The 16,411-nt window shown below is 38.3% G+C and overlaps 2 protein-coding genes across 5 annotated transcripts in view; one reads left to right on the top strand and one right to left on the bottom strand.

Moving 5' to 3' along the window:
- Nucleotides 1-7,053, bottom strand: part of Dhrs4 (Dehydrogenase/reductase 4) — an 87,489-nt gene extending 80,436 nt beyond the window's left edge. The window contains exon 1 of one of the 3 annotated variants that reach the window (XM_083143745.1): nt 7,003-7,053. Coding sequence is in view for 1 of the 3 variants with exons in the window: in XM_083143743.1 (XP_082999869.1) it covers nt 6,075-6,098 (24 nt within the window). In the remaining 2 variants the exon portion in view is untranslated. Of the gene's footprint in view, nt 1-5,799; nt 5,956-6,074; nt 6,252-7,002 lie in introns of those variants that run through there. The other 2 variants (XM_083143743.1, XM_083143744.1) reach the window with 2 other exon arrangements.
- A 168-nt stretch (nt 7,054-7,221) lies between these two features.
- The window catches only part of Sec71 (ADP ribosylation factor guanine nucleotide exchange factor Sec71), a 115,262-nt gene continuing 106,072 nt past the window's right edge, over nt 7,222-16,411 (top strand). Inside the window, exons 1-4 of one of the 2 annotated variants that reach the window (XM_083143739.1) lie at nt 7,222-7,556; nt 7,938-8,119; nt 9,734-9,880; nt 13,940-14,119. In XM_083143739.1, the coding sequence (XP_082999865.1) occupies nt 7,433-7,556; nt 7,938-8,119; nt 9,734-9,880; nt 13,940-14,119 (633 nt within the window). In that variant the 5' untranslated portion in view covers nt 7,222-7,432. The remainder of the gene's footprint in view (nt 7,557-7,937; nt 8,120-9,733; nt 9,881-13,939; nt 14,120-16,411) is intronic. The other variant, XM_083143740.1, reaches the window with a different exon arrangement.

Raw genomic sequence — 16,411 nt, 5'->3', positions numbered from 1 at the left:
TCGGCCGTAATCGCGGGGAGAAAATGATGTAATTTCCCATGTTATTTCTTTGAAATTTCGTAATAGGTTGTCGATGGGGTGGGTGAAAATCGGGGAAAAGTGTTAGGTCAATTTTTTTTACTGAATATTGTTATAAAAGGTATCATGTATCCACCACGTACACGAAAGTTCGCTAGGTCTTCCCATTCGGCCGTAATCGCGGGGAGAAAATGATGTAATTATCCATGTTATTTCTTTGAAATTTCGTAATAGGTTGTCGATGGGGTGGGTGAAAATCGGGGAAAAGTGTTAGGTCAATTTTTTTTACTGAATATTGTTATAAAAGGTATCATGTATCCACCACGTACATGAAAGTTCGCTACGTCTTCCCATTCGGCCGTAATCGCGGGGAGAAAATGATGTAATTTCCCATGTTATTTCTTTGAAATTTCGTAATAGGTTGTCGATGGGGTGGGTGAAAATCGGGGAAAAGTGTTAGGTCAATTTTTTTTACTGAATATTGTTATAAAAGGTATCATGTATCCACCACGTACATGAAAGTTCGCTACGTCTTCCCATTCGGCCGTAATCGCGGGGAGAAAATGATGTAATTTCCCATGTTATTTCTTTGAAATTTCGTAATAGGTTGTCGATGGGGTGGGTGAAAATCGGGGAAAAGTGTTAGGTCAATTTTTTTTACTGAATATTGTTATAAAGGGTATCATGTATCCACCACGTACACGAAAGTTCGCCTCCCCGATGGCGCAGTGGTAGCGTCGTCGCCTTGTAATCAAGGGGTCCCGGGTTCTATACCCGGTGGAGGCACGTAGTGGTTCGGATTCCACTTTAAACTGTAGGTCCAGTCCCGATTAGCCTTACTGTGCATAAAGTGGACTTAAAACACCAAATCAACTACACGAAATTTCGCTACGTCTTCCCATTCGGCCGTAATCGCGGGGAGAAAATGATGTAATTTCCCATGTTATTTCTTTGAAATTTCGTAATAGGTTGTCGATGGGGTGGGTGAAAATCGGAGAAAAGTGTTAGGTCAATTTTTTTTACTGAATATTGTTATAGAAGGTATCATGTATTCACCTCGTACATGAAAGTTCGCTACGTCTTCCCATTCGGCCGTAATCGCGGGGAGAAAATGATGTAATTTCCCATGTTATTTCTTTGAAATTTCGTAATAGGTTGTCGATGGGGTGGGTGAAAATCGGGGAAAAGTGTTAGGTCAATTTTTTTTACTGAATATTGTTATAAAAGGTATCATGTATCCACCACGTACATGAAAGTTCGCTAGGTCTTCCCATTCGGCCGTAATCGCGGGGAGAAAATGATGTAATTTCCCATGTTATTTCTTTGAAATTTCGTAATAGGTTGTCGATGGGGTGGGTGAAAATCGGGGAAAAGTGTTAGGTCAATTTTTTTTACTGAATATTGTTATAAAAGGTATCATGTATCCACCACGTACATGAAAGTTCGCTACGTCTTCCCATTCGGCCGTAATCGCGGGGAGAAAATGATGTAATTTCCCATGTTATTTCTTTGAAATTTCGTAATAGGTTGTCGATGGGGTGGGTGAAAATCGGGGAAAAGTGTTAGGTCAATTTTTTTTACTGAATATTGTTATAAAGGGTATCATGTATCCACCACGTACACGAAAGTTCGCCTCCCCGATGGCGCAGTGGTAGCGTCGTCGCCTTGTAATCAAGGGGTCCCGGGTTCTATACCCGGTGGAGGCACGTAGTGGTTCGGATTCCACTTTAAACTGTAGGTCCAGTCCCGATTAGCCTTACTGTGCATAAAGTGGACTTAAAACACCAAATCAACTACACGAAATTTCGCTACGTCTTCCCATTCGGCCGTAATCGCGGGGAGAAAATGATGTAATTTCCCATGTTATTTCTTTGAAATTTCGTAATAGGTTGTCGATGGGGTGGGTGAAAATCGGAGAAAAGTGTTAGGTCAATTTTTTTTACTGAATATTGTTATAGAAGGTATCATGTATTCACCTCGTACATGAAAGTTCGCTACGTCTTCCCATTCGGCCGTAATCGCGGGGAGAAAATGATGTAATTTCCCATGTTATTTCTTTGAAATTTCGTAATAGGTTGTCGATGGGGTGGGTGAAAATCGGGGAAAAGTGTTAAGTCAATTTTTTTTACTGAATATTGTTATAAAAGGTATCATGTATCCACCACGTACATGAAAGTTCGCTACGTCTTCCCATTCGGCCGTAATCGCGGAGAGAAAATGATGTAATTTCCCATGTTATTTCTTTGAAATTTCGTAATAGGTTGTCGATGGGGTGGGTGAAAATCGGGGAAAAGTGTTAGGTCAATTTTTTTTACTGAATATTGTTATAAAGGGTATCATGTATCCACCACGTACACGAAAGTTCGCCTCCCCGATGGCGCAGTGGTAGCGTCGTCGCCTTGTAATCAAGGGGTCCCGGGTTCTATACCCGGTGGAGCCACGTAGTGGTTCGGATTCCACTTTAAACTGTAGGTCCAGTCCCGATTAGCCTTACTGTGCATAAAGTGGACTTAAAACACCAAATCAACTACACGAAATTTCGCTACGTCTTCCCATTCGGCCGTAATCGCGGGGAGAAAATGATGTAATTTCCCATGTTATTTCTTTGAAATTTCGTAATAGGTTGTCGATGGGGTGGGTGAAAATCGGGGAAAAGTGTTAAGTCAATTTTTTTTACTGAATATTGTTATAAAAGGTATCATGTATCCACCACGTACATGAAAGTTCGCTACGTCTTCCCATTCGGCCGTAATCGCGGAGAGAAAATGATGTAATTTCCCATGTTATTTCTTTGAAATTTCGTAATAGGTTGTCGATGGGGTGGGTGAAAATCGGGGAAAAGTGTTAGGTCAATTTTTTTTACTGAATATTGTTATAGAAGGTATCATGTATTCACCTCGTACATGAAAGTTCGCTACGTCTTCCCATTCGGCCGTAATCGCGGGGAGAAAATGATGTAATTTCCCATGTTATTTCTTTGAAATTTCGTAATAGGTTGTCGATGGGGTGGGTGAAAATCGGGGAAAAGTGTTAAGTCAATTTTTTTTACTGAATATTGTTATAAAAGGTATCATGTATCCACCACGTACACGAAAGTTCGCTACGTCTTCCTATTCGGCCGTAATCGCGGGGAGAAAATGATGTAATTTCCCATGTTATTTCTTTGAAATTTCGTAATAGGTTGTCGATGGGGTGGGTGAAAATCGGGGAAAAGTGTTAGGTCAATTTTTTTTACTGAATATTGTTATAAAAGGTATCATGTATCCACCACGTACACGAAAGTTCGCTAGGTCTTCCCATTCGGCCGTAATCGCGGGGAGAAAATGATGTAATTATCCATGTTATTTCTTTGAAATTTCGTAATAGGTTGTCGATGGGGTGGGTGAAAATCGGGGAAAAGTGTTAGGTCAATTTTTTTTACTGAATATTGTTATAAAAGGTATCATGTATCCACCACGTACATGAAAGTTCGCTAGGTCTTCCCATTCGGCCGTAATCGCGGGGAGAAAATGATGTAATTTCCCATGTTATTTCTTTGAAATTTCGTAATAGGTTGTCGATGGGGTGGGTGAAAATCGGGGAAAAGTGTTAGGTCAATTTTTTTTACTGAATATTGTTATAAAAGGTATCATGTATCCACCACGTACATGAAAGTTCGCTACGTCTTCCCATTCGGCCGTAATCGCGGGGAGAAAATGATGTAATTTCCCATGTTATTTCTTTGAAATTTCGTAATAGGTTGTCGATGGGGTGGGTGAAAATCGGGGAAAAGTGTTAGGTCAATTTTTTTTACTGAATATTGTTATAAAGGGTATCATGTATTCACCTCGTACATGAAAGTTCGCTACGTCTTCCCATTCGGCCGTAATCGCGGGGAGAAAATGATGTAATTTCCCATGTTATTTCTTTGAAATTTCGTAATAGGTTGTCGATGGGGTGGGTGAAAATCGGGGAAAAGTGTTAAGTCAATTTTTTTTACTGAATATTGTTATAAAAGGTATCATGTATCCACCACGTACACGAAAGTTCGCTACGTCTTCCTATTCGGCCGTAATCGCGGGGAGAAAATGATGTAATTTCCCATGTTATTTCTTTGAAATTTCGTAATAGGTTGTCGATGGGGTGGGTGAAAATCGGGGAAAAGTGTTAGGTCAATTTTTTTTACTGAATATTGTTATAAAGGGTATCATGTATCCACCACGTACACGAAAGTTCGCCTCCCCGATGGCGCAGTGGTAGCGTCGTCGCCTTGTAATCAAGGGGTCCCGGGTTCTATACCCGGTGGAGCCACGTAGTGGTTCGGATTCCACTTTAAACTGTAGGTCCAGTCCCGATTAGCCTTACTGTGCATAAAGTGGACTTAAAACACCAAATCAACTACACGAAATTTCGCTACGTCTTCCCATTCGGCCGTAATCGCGGGGAGAAAATGATGTAATTTCCCATGTTATTTCTTTGAAATTTCGTAATAGGTTGTCGATGGGGTGGGTGAAAATCGGAGAAAAGTGTTAGGTCAATTTTTTTTACTGAATATTGTTATAGAAGGTATCATGTATTCACCTCGTACATGAAAGTTCGCTACGTCTTCCCATTCGGCCGTAATCGCGGGGAGAAAATGATGTAATTTCCCATGTTATTTCTTTGAAATTTCGTAATAGGTTGTCGATGGGGTGGGTGAAAATCGGGGAAAAGTGTTAAGTCAATTTTTTTTACTGAATATTGTTATAAAAGGTATCATGTATCCACCACGTACATGAAAGTTCGCTACGTCTTCCCATTCGGCCGTAATCGCGGAGAGAAAATGATGTAATTTCCCATGTTATTTCTTTGAAATTTCGTAATAGGTTGTCGATGGGGTGGGTGAAAATCGGGGAAAAGTGTTAGGTCAATTTTTTTTACTGAATATTGTTATAGAAGGTATCATGTATTCACCTCGTACATGAAAGTTCGCTACGTCTTCCCATTCGGCCGTAATCGCGGGGAGAAAATGATGTAATTTCCCATGTTATTTCTTTGAAATTTCGTAATAGGTTGTCGATGGGGTGGGTGAAAATCGGGGAAATGTGTTAGGTCAATTTTTTTTACTGAATATTATTACAAAAGGTATCATATATCCACCACGTACATGACAGTTCGCTACGTCTTCCCATTCGGTCGTAATCGCGGGGAGAAAATTATGTAATTCCCCAAGTTCATTCTTTGAAATTTCCGCCGGTGTGATAATAACTATATAAAAAGACATGTAAGCTTAATTTTTTTTACTCAATATTGTTACATAAAGTATCAAATATCTACCACGTAACTACCACGTACATGACAGTTCACTCCGTCTTGTAATTGTGACGAGAACATGATAAATCCGCGAGGTCTTTCTCGTACCCCTGGCAACCTTGAGCGCGCCGATGCCCTGCAGCGTTTTCCTGGATGTCGATGGATGTCGCTGTCGCTAAGATATAGAACGTAAAAAAAAACACACTTTTGTATGACAAATATAGCAAACACTTTGAGTGATTGTTATTGCGACTCCACTCCTGTGACACAGGTAAGTAGATGAGAATACAAAAGAAAAAAAAACTCATCGATAGTACTGACACTTTATACATTTTCTCAATGATAAATATTAAAATACATCACTGGCATCCAATTCGATTTGTGGATGATGTAGCATAATTGCATGAATAAAAATAATCTTGACAAAAAGCTCTGACATCTGTAAAACTCATATTTAAAGTATTATTATTGGCATTATCTAGTATTTCATAATACAAATGTTATTAGTACCAAATAAGTTTAGTTGACCAAAACGACGAGTTTGGAGTTTCCTTTCACGTGCTGCTCCTGCTTCGTTTGTTTCAAATCAAGGTTGCAAACCTACCTTTGGTCTACCTAACGCATACAAAAATTAGCGTGTCATGTTGGGATCTGCTGGTATCTTTTCTTTTGTAAACAGATAAGATGCATTTTAATCTAAAAAGTATATACCGGAAGTATATACACCTTGTTCTACAAACATGCGAGAAGTTGACACGTCGATAATAAAGAAGAAATTGTCTCACCAATTTGTTTCCGATATTCTCCATTTGTTACTCCCGTTTGTCGAACTTCCAAAGAGCGATGTCACCCAGTTACGTCAGCAAGATGTTTTTTTTTGTGATCTTGCCCTTGCTTTTATCAGCACTGTCTCATGCTTATGACCTGTAAGATGACTTTATATATACCCACGAAAGCCATCGACAAGAAACGTATACGTGGGACAATGGGGGTGGGGGGGGGGCTAACTTAAAAAAAACTCGCTTGGATGATTACAAGGAAGACAGCTCTGCACTATGTACGCAGATACTCGCAAGACTGCTATATCAAATTCAAGCTGTGTGGGGGGGAAATAAACCTTTTGCCTGACCCCCCCCTGGGAAAAAATACCCGATGTTCATGTTACTGTATGTTCTTTCCCTGGTCAACCTAAAATATGCCGAAAAAAATCTTCAAAGAAGGCCTTTCTCAGACACTTCCTTTTTTTCTAGGAAGGATTTAATCCTATTAAAATAGGTCGAATGATTTGGCTGATTTTACTTCGCTTTCCTGTAACTTTTGGCTAATTGCGAAGATGAGGATGAGTGATGGAATTGATGATTGCACAGACCACCAGGCCTAAATTCGAACCCTGGACCCATGTGGTCGTAGCGCGGTGCTAACCACTACGTCACGGAGGTTGCCCAGGATTAATGGAGTCCGGAGATTTAAAACCTCGCAGGCTCCGAAATGACTACGATTCAATTTCCGTTCGTTCCTTTCAATCCTGTTTTTTCATATTTCATGTCGCGGTTAACCATCTATCCATCCAGACATGTAACTTCTTTCTTTGCGCCAATTTGCTTCTGCTTTTCACAGCTGGCAGCTGCATGAGAAAACTCACAGGCAGGCTTCAGGGACGGAGAAACGACTGTTACATGCAAATAAGAAAGAGTAATTAAAAACATTGATTACGTATTTCGTACGCAACCTCTGCAGGTGTCCTTTCACCGGTTGGCTTCGTGCATGAGTTTGTGTGTGTGTGTGTGTGTTGTGTTGTATTTGTGTCCAACTTGTCTGCCCATATTACATTGCAGACGATATTATGATGGCAATAAAGTTACAATTATATTTAATTTTGTCCATAGCTGTTTACAGATAGAACGATATTTTGACATTTATTGACGATATGCTGTTCTATTGGAATTTATTACTCTACAATAGGACAAAATTATCAGTTTCTCAGATGACACAATTCAATTGAATCTTGAATACTGCAGTAGTCACGTGATTATTTGTAGAAAAGATGGCTTACTTTCGTTGAAGGTGTTAACGTAATGTAGTATCTCGTGTACACCTCCCTTTTACGAGAATACTATGGTTGTTGAATACTTAGTTTCTAACAATGCAAAGGAGCTCTAAAACCAAAGAAATGTTTATTATTAGGGCGTTAGAAAAGATTCTAAGTGATAAAGATATTAAAAGATCACACCACTCCCAGCTGAAAAGAGCCTGTGAGGTGGCACTAGGTAAGTTTTACAAATAGTTGTTGAGCGTAAAGAAAAAAATATGTTGACAGTATATGATGTTAATATAATGCACCATGTGGGATTTAACTGGGAGGGAACATGAGTAAGGGTAATGGACGGTAACATATTGCGTATCACAATTAGCATGTCAGATTACATGTTAAAATAGCTGGCTAAGAGTTTCATTCGGAAGGTGTCATTCTTGTGTATATTTTATCATATATTTCCATTCACATTCATATTTACTGTACTGAAATCAATTTCTAAAGTTGACACGTACCTTGCAGTTACCATTTGCAGCTGTCATTTGTGGTGCTGATTTATTTTAATTTTTGTTCGAAGATATACGTATAATTATGCTCTATTCTTATTCTTTCGCAGAGGAGATTAGGAATGAACTCAAGGATGGAGGTCAAACTGCAGAAAATTCCTCCTCGGCACTTCCTCTTCCTAAGGATGATTCTGCCAACATCATTACAGCGGAAAAGTACTTTTTACCATTTGAATTAGCATGTCAGAGCAAAGCAGCAAGGATAGTAGTAACGGCATTAGATTGTTTGCAAGTAAGTGCAGAGGCTTGCTTTATGTTTTGAATATTGCATAGGAACGCAGATGTGTATGAATGGATGATATTCAATTTGAAGTCTACGGGTAGTGCAGTGTGGGAAATTTTACCAAAACAACATGAGGTCTAGTAAGCGATAGCAAACATGTAGCAAGACAAATGCTTCATGCATGAATAAATATAGGCCTGGTGTTTTAACACTTTTGGTGGCCTTATTGAAGTGGGTATTAATTAATGCATTGTGTATGTATAGGGTCTGGTGACCGATCATACCCCTCAAAAATTCCAACTTTTTTCTTCCCAGTCTGCACATTTCGATGTTTTAAGGTGCCTAAAAGTGATTTTCACTTGCGGAGACCACAGATAAGAGATATTTATATATAATATGACCACAGCATGTCCAATTCTTTACATCCCGGACCACTTTCGCCACTTCTTTGAAGAAACTTTCATCATACATGTAAGAAATCAACGACTGATATTGAAGGTGTAATTACCATCACCATGAAAAAAGTGTAAATTTTAAAAAATAACGGCTGCTACACTTCACACATTTCTTGTTCTTGGCAACTCACGAATATGCACGCAGGCTCTCAATTGAAGAAATCTAAGAACAATGTGACATGTTTGGTAGCACACTTTCCACTCGCGACGTGCACTTCAACGATATTTATGCTAAGAAAACCAAACATAACAGGCCTAACCTAACAATGTTGGCATTCCTCGTGTGCATGACATCATAATTCATATCTCATAAAATCATCAATTACTCACTTATAACTCATTTCCGCATGCAAAAAACAAGAAAAGTTCATATGAATAACAATCTTTCCAACACACTAAAAAATTCAAGTTTCTCATAGAGGTACGGAGGTTCACCACCACCTATGTATATACTATATGTATATAATGTTGTGTAGGTATCATACCTTCATACAGTTTTGTCAGTAGTTCGGTTGGTGTGATTTTTCCAATCCTAGGATTAAGTGTGAATCATATTTGAAAGGTAGGTGCTGTTTTTATGGCTACTGTTACGTAAATTGTATGCTTCTCTTTACATCCTGATAATCTGTAACTCGTGTGCTTGCTGTACGATCTCGAAGAATGTTTACGTGGAAGTTCCAAGTTTTTATCAAACAGCCTGTGCGTTCGCACAATGTATATATTTATGTACCGTTCTCAGCATTGTTTTAAATTTGCTTGATGTTCAGGTGGGCTACTAGTTACTAGACTTACAGTTAATGCTGTACCTCTCCACCAGGAATTGAAACATAAACACCTCGATTACGGGGCAACAACATTAGCCACTATGCTATCATTTCCACGAGAAACGAAGAGACTGATTAATTCTGGTTTTCTTTCGGATGTTGCTTACCTTTATACAACATTGTAAAAGTGTGCTGTAGAAAACATTTTGTTGTTCTAAGGTTAATAAGCCTTGAAACAGTTTTTATGTATTGTCATTCAGTTGCTGGTGATCACAAAGAACGGACTTTACATTTTATTTTGTATAAAGAGGTTTTAGTTTCAACACTTGGAAGAAAGACATAGTATGTTTTCACAAGTACCAATTCAAATAATGGCCTCATACTTGAAGTTTATTTTGTTTCAGAAATTGATAGCGTATGGACATCTTACGGGCAACATTCCAGATTCTACTACTCCCGGCAAGTATCTAATAGATAGGATTGTTGAAACAATTTGTGGTTGTTTCAGCGGCCCTCAAACAGATGAAGGAGTTCAATTGCAGATTATTAAGGTTGGTAACTATCCTCTCTGGTTATAGTTTAATACTACACCTTTCTTATATATTTTTAAAAAGGTGACCATTTATATGCTTGTAATGGTTAAGTTGGAGTCTTTCTAAAGTAATAATTTTACACCATGATACCTTTGCCCTTGGAAATTGTGCGTACAGTTGTGGAGAGAAATACTGCCATAACACTACTGGTATTAAGGTTCTGTGGGGGAAGTATTTTTTTCCATGTTGTAATGTAATGTAAGAATGAAGCAGAATTTACAAGAGAATGCTTGATTTTGTGTCATAATTTTGATATATCTTATGCTATTCTTTCATGCAGCTAAAAGTCAACCATTTTTATAAATTCACCCTACATTTTTTTCTTAATGCTCTTGCAATAAGATACAAGTGATTTACTGTGATAAGCTTACTTTTCATTTTTCCATGGAAATTTTCTTTGCAATCGATTTTGCCACCCGTCTGGTGGCTTCGTCAGGTGTGTATCAATTGTGAAGAAAATTTGCATGGAAAAAAATGAAAAGTAAGCTTATCAGAGTAAATTACCTATCTATGTGTAACCGCCAAACAGATATCTTTAGATACAGTAAGATACAAGGTTTTTTTTCTTGCAGTTTATGGTTCTTACAAGCACATGAACACAGCTTTTGCTGTTACGTTTCACGATAACATTCTCCGTTCTTGACACGTTTATTTCTAGTTTGAACCGTAAACTGCAAGTAAAATTATTATACAATACAATGCAAGCAACACATACATACAACAAGAAAGAGGCAAGTTTTTTCAAGAACAAATGTGGCATGACACTGCAAAGTCTAGTTTCAAATTTCTCACTTTTCCAGTTACTTTTTCTCTAATAATTGGACAGGCACCTTATTAGATGCTATTGTTGGCCAATCATATTGCTACAATTTGCTTGTTACACTACTGCTTGTGCTTTTTACAATGGCTATTATGGCATTGCCCAAACTATGGCTTGTAGGTAATGTCTGGCATGCTACCATCTGCCTGCGATAGTACTTATAAAACCTATAATTTTTATTTTGAGGCAGGTAGTTAACTGGTCCTGATTGCACAGCTGTGGTAGAGGGGAAAAATTATTAGTATCTTCTTGATATTTTGGGCTTCTCAATATGAGTTTGGAAACATTGTGTAGTACTGTAATTTCTATTTCAATTTTTGGTGTAGATATTTAATATCAGTTTGCTATTTTATTTATTCTTATATAATATAAATATTTCTGTCTGCAGCCATGTAAAATATATAAACTGCCAAATATGAAGGTAATACACATGCACATCTTAGATTTATACATTTTTAAACCAGTATTGCATTCCTTCTTTAGCCTATGGCATGTCATTATCATTATAACCACCATCTGTTCGTATTGTTGTGGTTAATTTAATAATACCTATCTTAGAGTTTCATATCTAGTACTGACAATCATGTTAAGTGTTTAGGATTGCTTGTTCAGTTGCATTTTCCCTATTTTATACACTCCTCACAATTTTTTTGGAATATTGTTATATTAGACAATAGGTGTTAGACAAGGCCTTGGAATTCAACACATGGTATCTGTCCGATGGGCGTTCTTGTCTTTTCACCAACATATGCCACCGTGCCTATCATCTATTGCCAAACATAATAATATTCCAACCTTTCATGTTGAGGGGAATAAACAACGCAGTTGGTAATATAAGACGTAAGCATGTTACTAAAGATATATCCACGAAACTTATTTGTAAATGTTCTATTATGTGGGAACTCGATGCTTTACTGTTAGGTTGACTTCCAGTTCATGTTGTTCTTTCCTCGACTACCGCTAGGGGTGCTGGTGTAATCATTTTGTCTGCTGCATGTGATGAGTTTGAGCTGTTGTAATAGCGGGAGCCAAACATGATGAGTGTGACCGCTGTCAATATTCAGCTTGTGCGGATAGTGCATAATTGCATGCGTCTTTGATTTTGGTGTCGATTAGGGTGTGTGATGTGTGCCTAACTGAAACTTTCTGTATCCTGTGTTTATTGAACTTGAGGTGCCTTGCTAGTCTGGTAGTGGGTTGGGATTTTCAATAAACAGGATCCAAAAAGTTTGTTAGGCACGCATCACACATCCTTATCGACACCAAAATCAAAGAGACACATGCAATTATGCACTTTGAGCTGAATATCGACAGCGGTCAAACTCATCATGTTTGGCTCCCGCTATTACAACAGCTCAAACCCATCATGCACAGCAGACGAAATGGCTACACCAGCACCCATAGCGGTAGTCGACGAAACAATAACAGGAACCAGAAGTCAACCTAACAGTAAAGCCACCGAAATTAATAGAACATTTACAAGTAAGTTTCGCGGATATATCTTTAGTAACTTGCTTACGTCTTATATATTCCAACCTTGTTGTGCCTAATATAACAATATTTGAAACTTTTTGTGAGAAGGGTATTATTTTTTCTATGTCTGTTGATGGTGTAGTATTGGAAATATTTCTGTTTGGTGGAAATTCTAGTGATTTCTTTTGAAGCATTGGGTACAAGAATTAGCTGACAGAGAGGGAAATTCCCCCTCAGCCTCTTCAATTACTACCTGATTTCTAGATAGTTTTAGCAATTGAGATGAATTATGAATCAGATTAGAAACCAACACAGCAAAACGTGGATGTATTACCCAGTATTCGAATGCAGGAACCCTAATATGCACAGCCAAGAACTGAACCTACACTTTAAAGTGGGATCCGAACTCACTGTTCCAACACCAGGGATCAAACCTACAGGTTTCCTGTCTGGAAATCCTGGAAGTGTCAGGGAATTAACTTTTTCTGGAAATCTAGTGAAATGTCAGGGAAATTTATCCTCTTTCAGGAAAAGAATCAATATTTTTGTAGGAGTACAGTACAAGCATGATTTGAAAAAAGAATAGGACAGGAAACAACATATAAATTTGCTAAGTACAGTTTCATAAACAGAATGTTACCATTTTTAGACATTTTATATTAAATACTGTGGGAAATGGGCTCATGTTTCAATTGTTTTCTTGTTGAAATCTACTAGAATGGTATTTACCACTTTTTTGTTGCAATCTATTGAGGTTGCTTGCATGGCAATTGCATTTTTAGAAAACATAATTACATTGTTAGTTGTTGGTCTTTACAGGGCAAGTGTCACATTGAAGCTCACCCCCTGATACGTACATATTTGTTTCCCTCCCCCCTCCCAGTAGCCAATTACTTTTGAGTTTCCCTTCTTGTTGTTATTATTACCTTTATGTGTGAAGTTGTTATTCTAAAACTTGCTTAATTAGTATTCTAAGTGTGTTTTTAGCTAAAAGTATAGTGACCTTCTTGAATGTTCCTGTATGTACTGGGTTGCAACAATTAAAGTTCCCCTACTCAGAGCCCTCTGTAGCCCATTCGAAGCAACGGATTGCGCTGAAACTTGGTACAGTAATAATATAAGGTCAGTAGTGATATACTGATTAGAATGGTAATTATTAGTAATTGTTTAAAGTTGGTTATTTGGATAATAACCATTCATTTTGGTAAAAATCCTAATAGTGGTGGAAGACCACCAAGCGATAGTATTGAGATAAAGAGGGATATCTTTTTTATAGAGGGAAGCTTTAGTATAAAGAGTTGATGGATTTGTATGAGACTTTGGAGACCATGGGGAAGCAAATGCTAATGAACAAAATAGTTGAAATTTTCGCCACCAGGTTGAAATCTGGTGCACGGGGTACGTTTCGTGCACCCATTGATTACACTGTCTTATGCATCCAATGGCTTGTTCGCATTGACAGGATGCATGATGTACTGAAATAAACTTGAATTACCAATTGTTGTTGCTTCAGTGCCATGTTTCATCCTGCTGGTGAAAATTTGAACTACTTTTTTATTGGCCTTCACTTTGCTTCCACATGGTCTGCATAGCCTCTATATAAAGTTTCACTACAATCCGTTTCTTCGAACAGGCTCCAGTGTGTTCTGAGTAGGGGAAATTTAATTTTAAGCATCACATTTGCACCTGGCAGGTAAATATTTGTTTTTTTCATTTTGTTTCAGGCTCTCCTGACTGTTGTTACCAGTCAGCATGTAGAAGTGCACGAAGGCACTGTTCTCCTAGCTGTGAGAACGTGTTATAATATTTACCTTGCAAGTAAGAACCTAATCAACCAAACGACAGCTAGAGCAACTCTCACGCAAATGCTGAATGTAATTTTTACCAGGATGGAAAGTCAAGCTGTAAGTTGGTTTATATTTCATCGTTTGTATTTAGAAAGTACGCAAAGTTCCCTGTGGTTCCTGCACCATACCATGAAGGCACATAGGATGATGTGGTATAACTTGACAAGTTAAAAACAAGATGCTGCAAATAGCTGTTGCGCATCTCACATCACATTTCCCCCACTCCCTTCTGTGCAGCGACGTTGATTCGCAGTGTTGCAACCTAGAGGGAGCGGAATGGTCTGAGTATTTTTAATGAAATTTGAATGTTTATGCGTTGTGTATTTATTTTTATGTTTATGTAACTCCTCCTGATTTCGCAAATATGTTGTAACATTGTAAACAATATCTGTGGCCTATTCTCTAAGGGGCTTTCCAGATCAGATTGTGGATCTCGTTGGACTCGGCATGATTTGATTTTCAGAGACAACAGTCACATAATTCGCCTCACCCACTCACCATTGTTCTCACACGCAAACACACACAAAACGCACCACTTCAACAGCAGAGAAACGCCTCCGAAAACAAGAACCTCTTCCACACGAATGATGGGGTCAGACGGGTGTGAAAATAGTACCTGCAGTTGTGACATCAGATAAAGAAAGATAGGGTTAAACAACGATGAAATATTGTTCGCATACTGGTATCGATAAGATATAAAAAAAAGGGAGCTTGCATTTCAAAAATATGCAGCCAAAAGTAAGGAGTAAGAATATTTCAATGCTTTAAAAAAGAACACAGGCAAGTGTGTTATCATATTGCCTTCTCGTAGTGATTGTTGTACAATAAACAAAAGAACCCCCACCTCACTCGGCTTTAAAAAAAAAATCAGGTCACTGCTCGATGTCACAATTAGAAAATCAAGTCATTTGCCCTGTAGTTTCTCTACGTTATAAACCTTAAACGTGTGTGCGTAATACTACAGTTTACGATCCACGGACCGCACGCATTTTCAAAGGCCGGATTAAATTATATGAACCAGAGTCATGCCAGGTCACGCTAAACAGTGAGAATCGTTTGTCATATTTATTTTAGCTTAATTTTGCTGAGTTGGCACCACTGGTATTCTCAAAGCCAGACCACTACCTGGAAGAGTGGTGGGGAGGATGAAGTAATATGAAGTACTTCGCAGCAATCTTCGCATATTGGGACTTAACTTGTCAGGTTATAGTAATTCCCTTCTACCCACTTGTGATCTAGTCATTTTTTGGAAGTGATGTGATCAGCACAATGCTCCAACAGCCTTTAAAAGTTTGTTTTAAGGAAGGCTAATCGGGATTCGACCTACAGTTTAAAGTGGGATCCGAACCATTATGTGTCTCCACCAGGTAAATAAAGCACTTATAGTGACTAGGGATTGCTTGTGTATTTGTAATATATCATCTTCATCTTCCTTATTAGCCAAAAGAGAAGTAAAATAAGGGAAGTAAAATAAACAAAAACAATCAATTGTGTCTCGAAAGTGATGATGGGACTTTTATTTCAGGATTTTGTCCACAAATACATCCCACACCATGTAGTTGCCAGTTTAGATGAGTTTTTAAGTCTACTTTATGCACAAATAGGCTAATTGGGATTGGGCCTACAGTTTAAAGTGGGATCCTAACAACTGTGACATGTGCCTTTATACCTAGTTTAACTGAGCGTATACCATTGCATGAACACTGCCATTCAGCGGATGCTGCAGGACCGACATGACCATGGAACCAAGTTTTTATGTATTTTAAGCCAAATTAATATGTGCTAACTTTTTCAATACCATGTACACTCCTATTCATACGAGGGCATGCTGAAAAAGTAATTCCTCCTATTTTATATTGGAAAACAGTTGAATAAATTTGAATAAAAGAAATGCAGAAAACTTTGTAGAACTTTATTGTCCATATCTACACAATTACTTTTCCACATATTTGCCATCGTGATCATCATACGTTTGCCAACGAGAGGCCAGTTTCTTAATGCCGTCACTAGAATTGTTCACCTTTACGAGCCACAGTCTTACTTCTGTTTGCACTGCATCATCAGAATCAACATGAACTCCTCCCAAGTGTTGTTTAAGAACGCACCACCTTCAAGTTTGTGGCTCTGAAGCAACTGTTGGCTAATGTCCAGTCCTGGTACATGCACAAAGTTTTCGGAATCCCAGATCTGCTATTATCGCCTGCATTCGCTCCCTTGATGGTGCCAGAGTTGAATGCAAGATCTGCCTGAGTTATGCGACAGTTCTCTCTAATGAGTTCATCGATTCCGATGACTTTTCAGCATGCCCTCGTTCTTCTGGCTCTTGTATCAACTGTTCAACGATGTAAA

Source organism: Lepisma saccharinum, chromosome 22 (assembly GCF_977018435.1).
Source record: "Lepisma saccharinum chromosome 22, izLepSacc3.1, whole genome shotgun sequence".
Taxonomy (NCBI): Eukaryota; Metazoa; Arthropoda; class Insecta; order Zygentoma; family Lepismatidae; genus Lepisma; species Lepisma saccharinum.
This window is presented reverse-complemented; position numbering and strand designations above follow the sequence as displayed.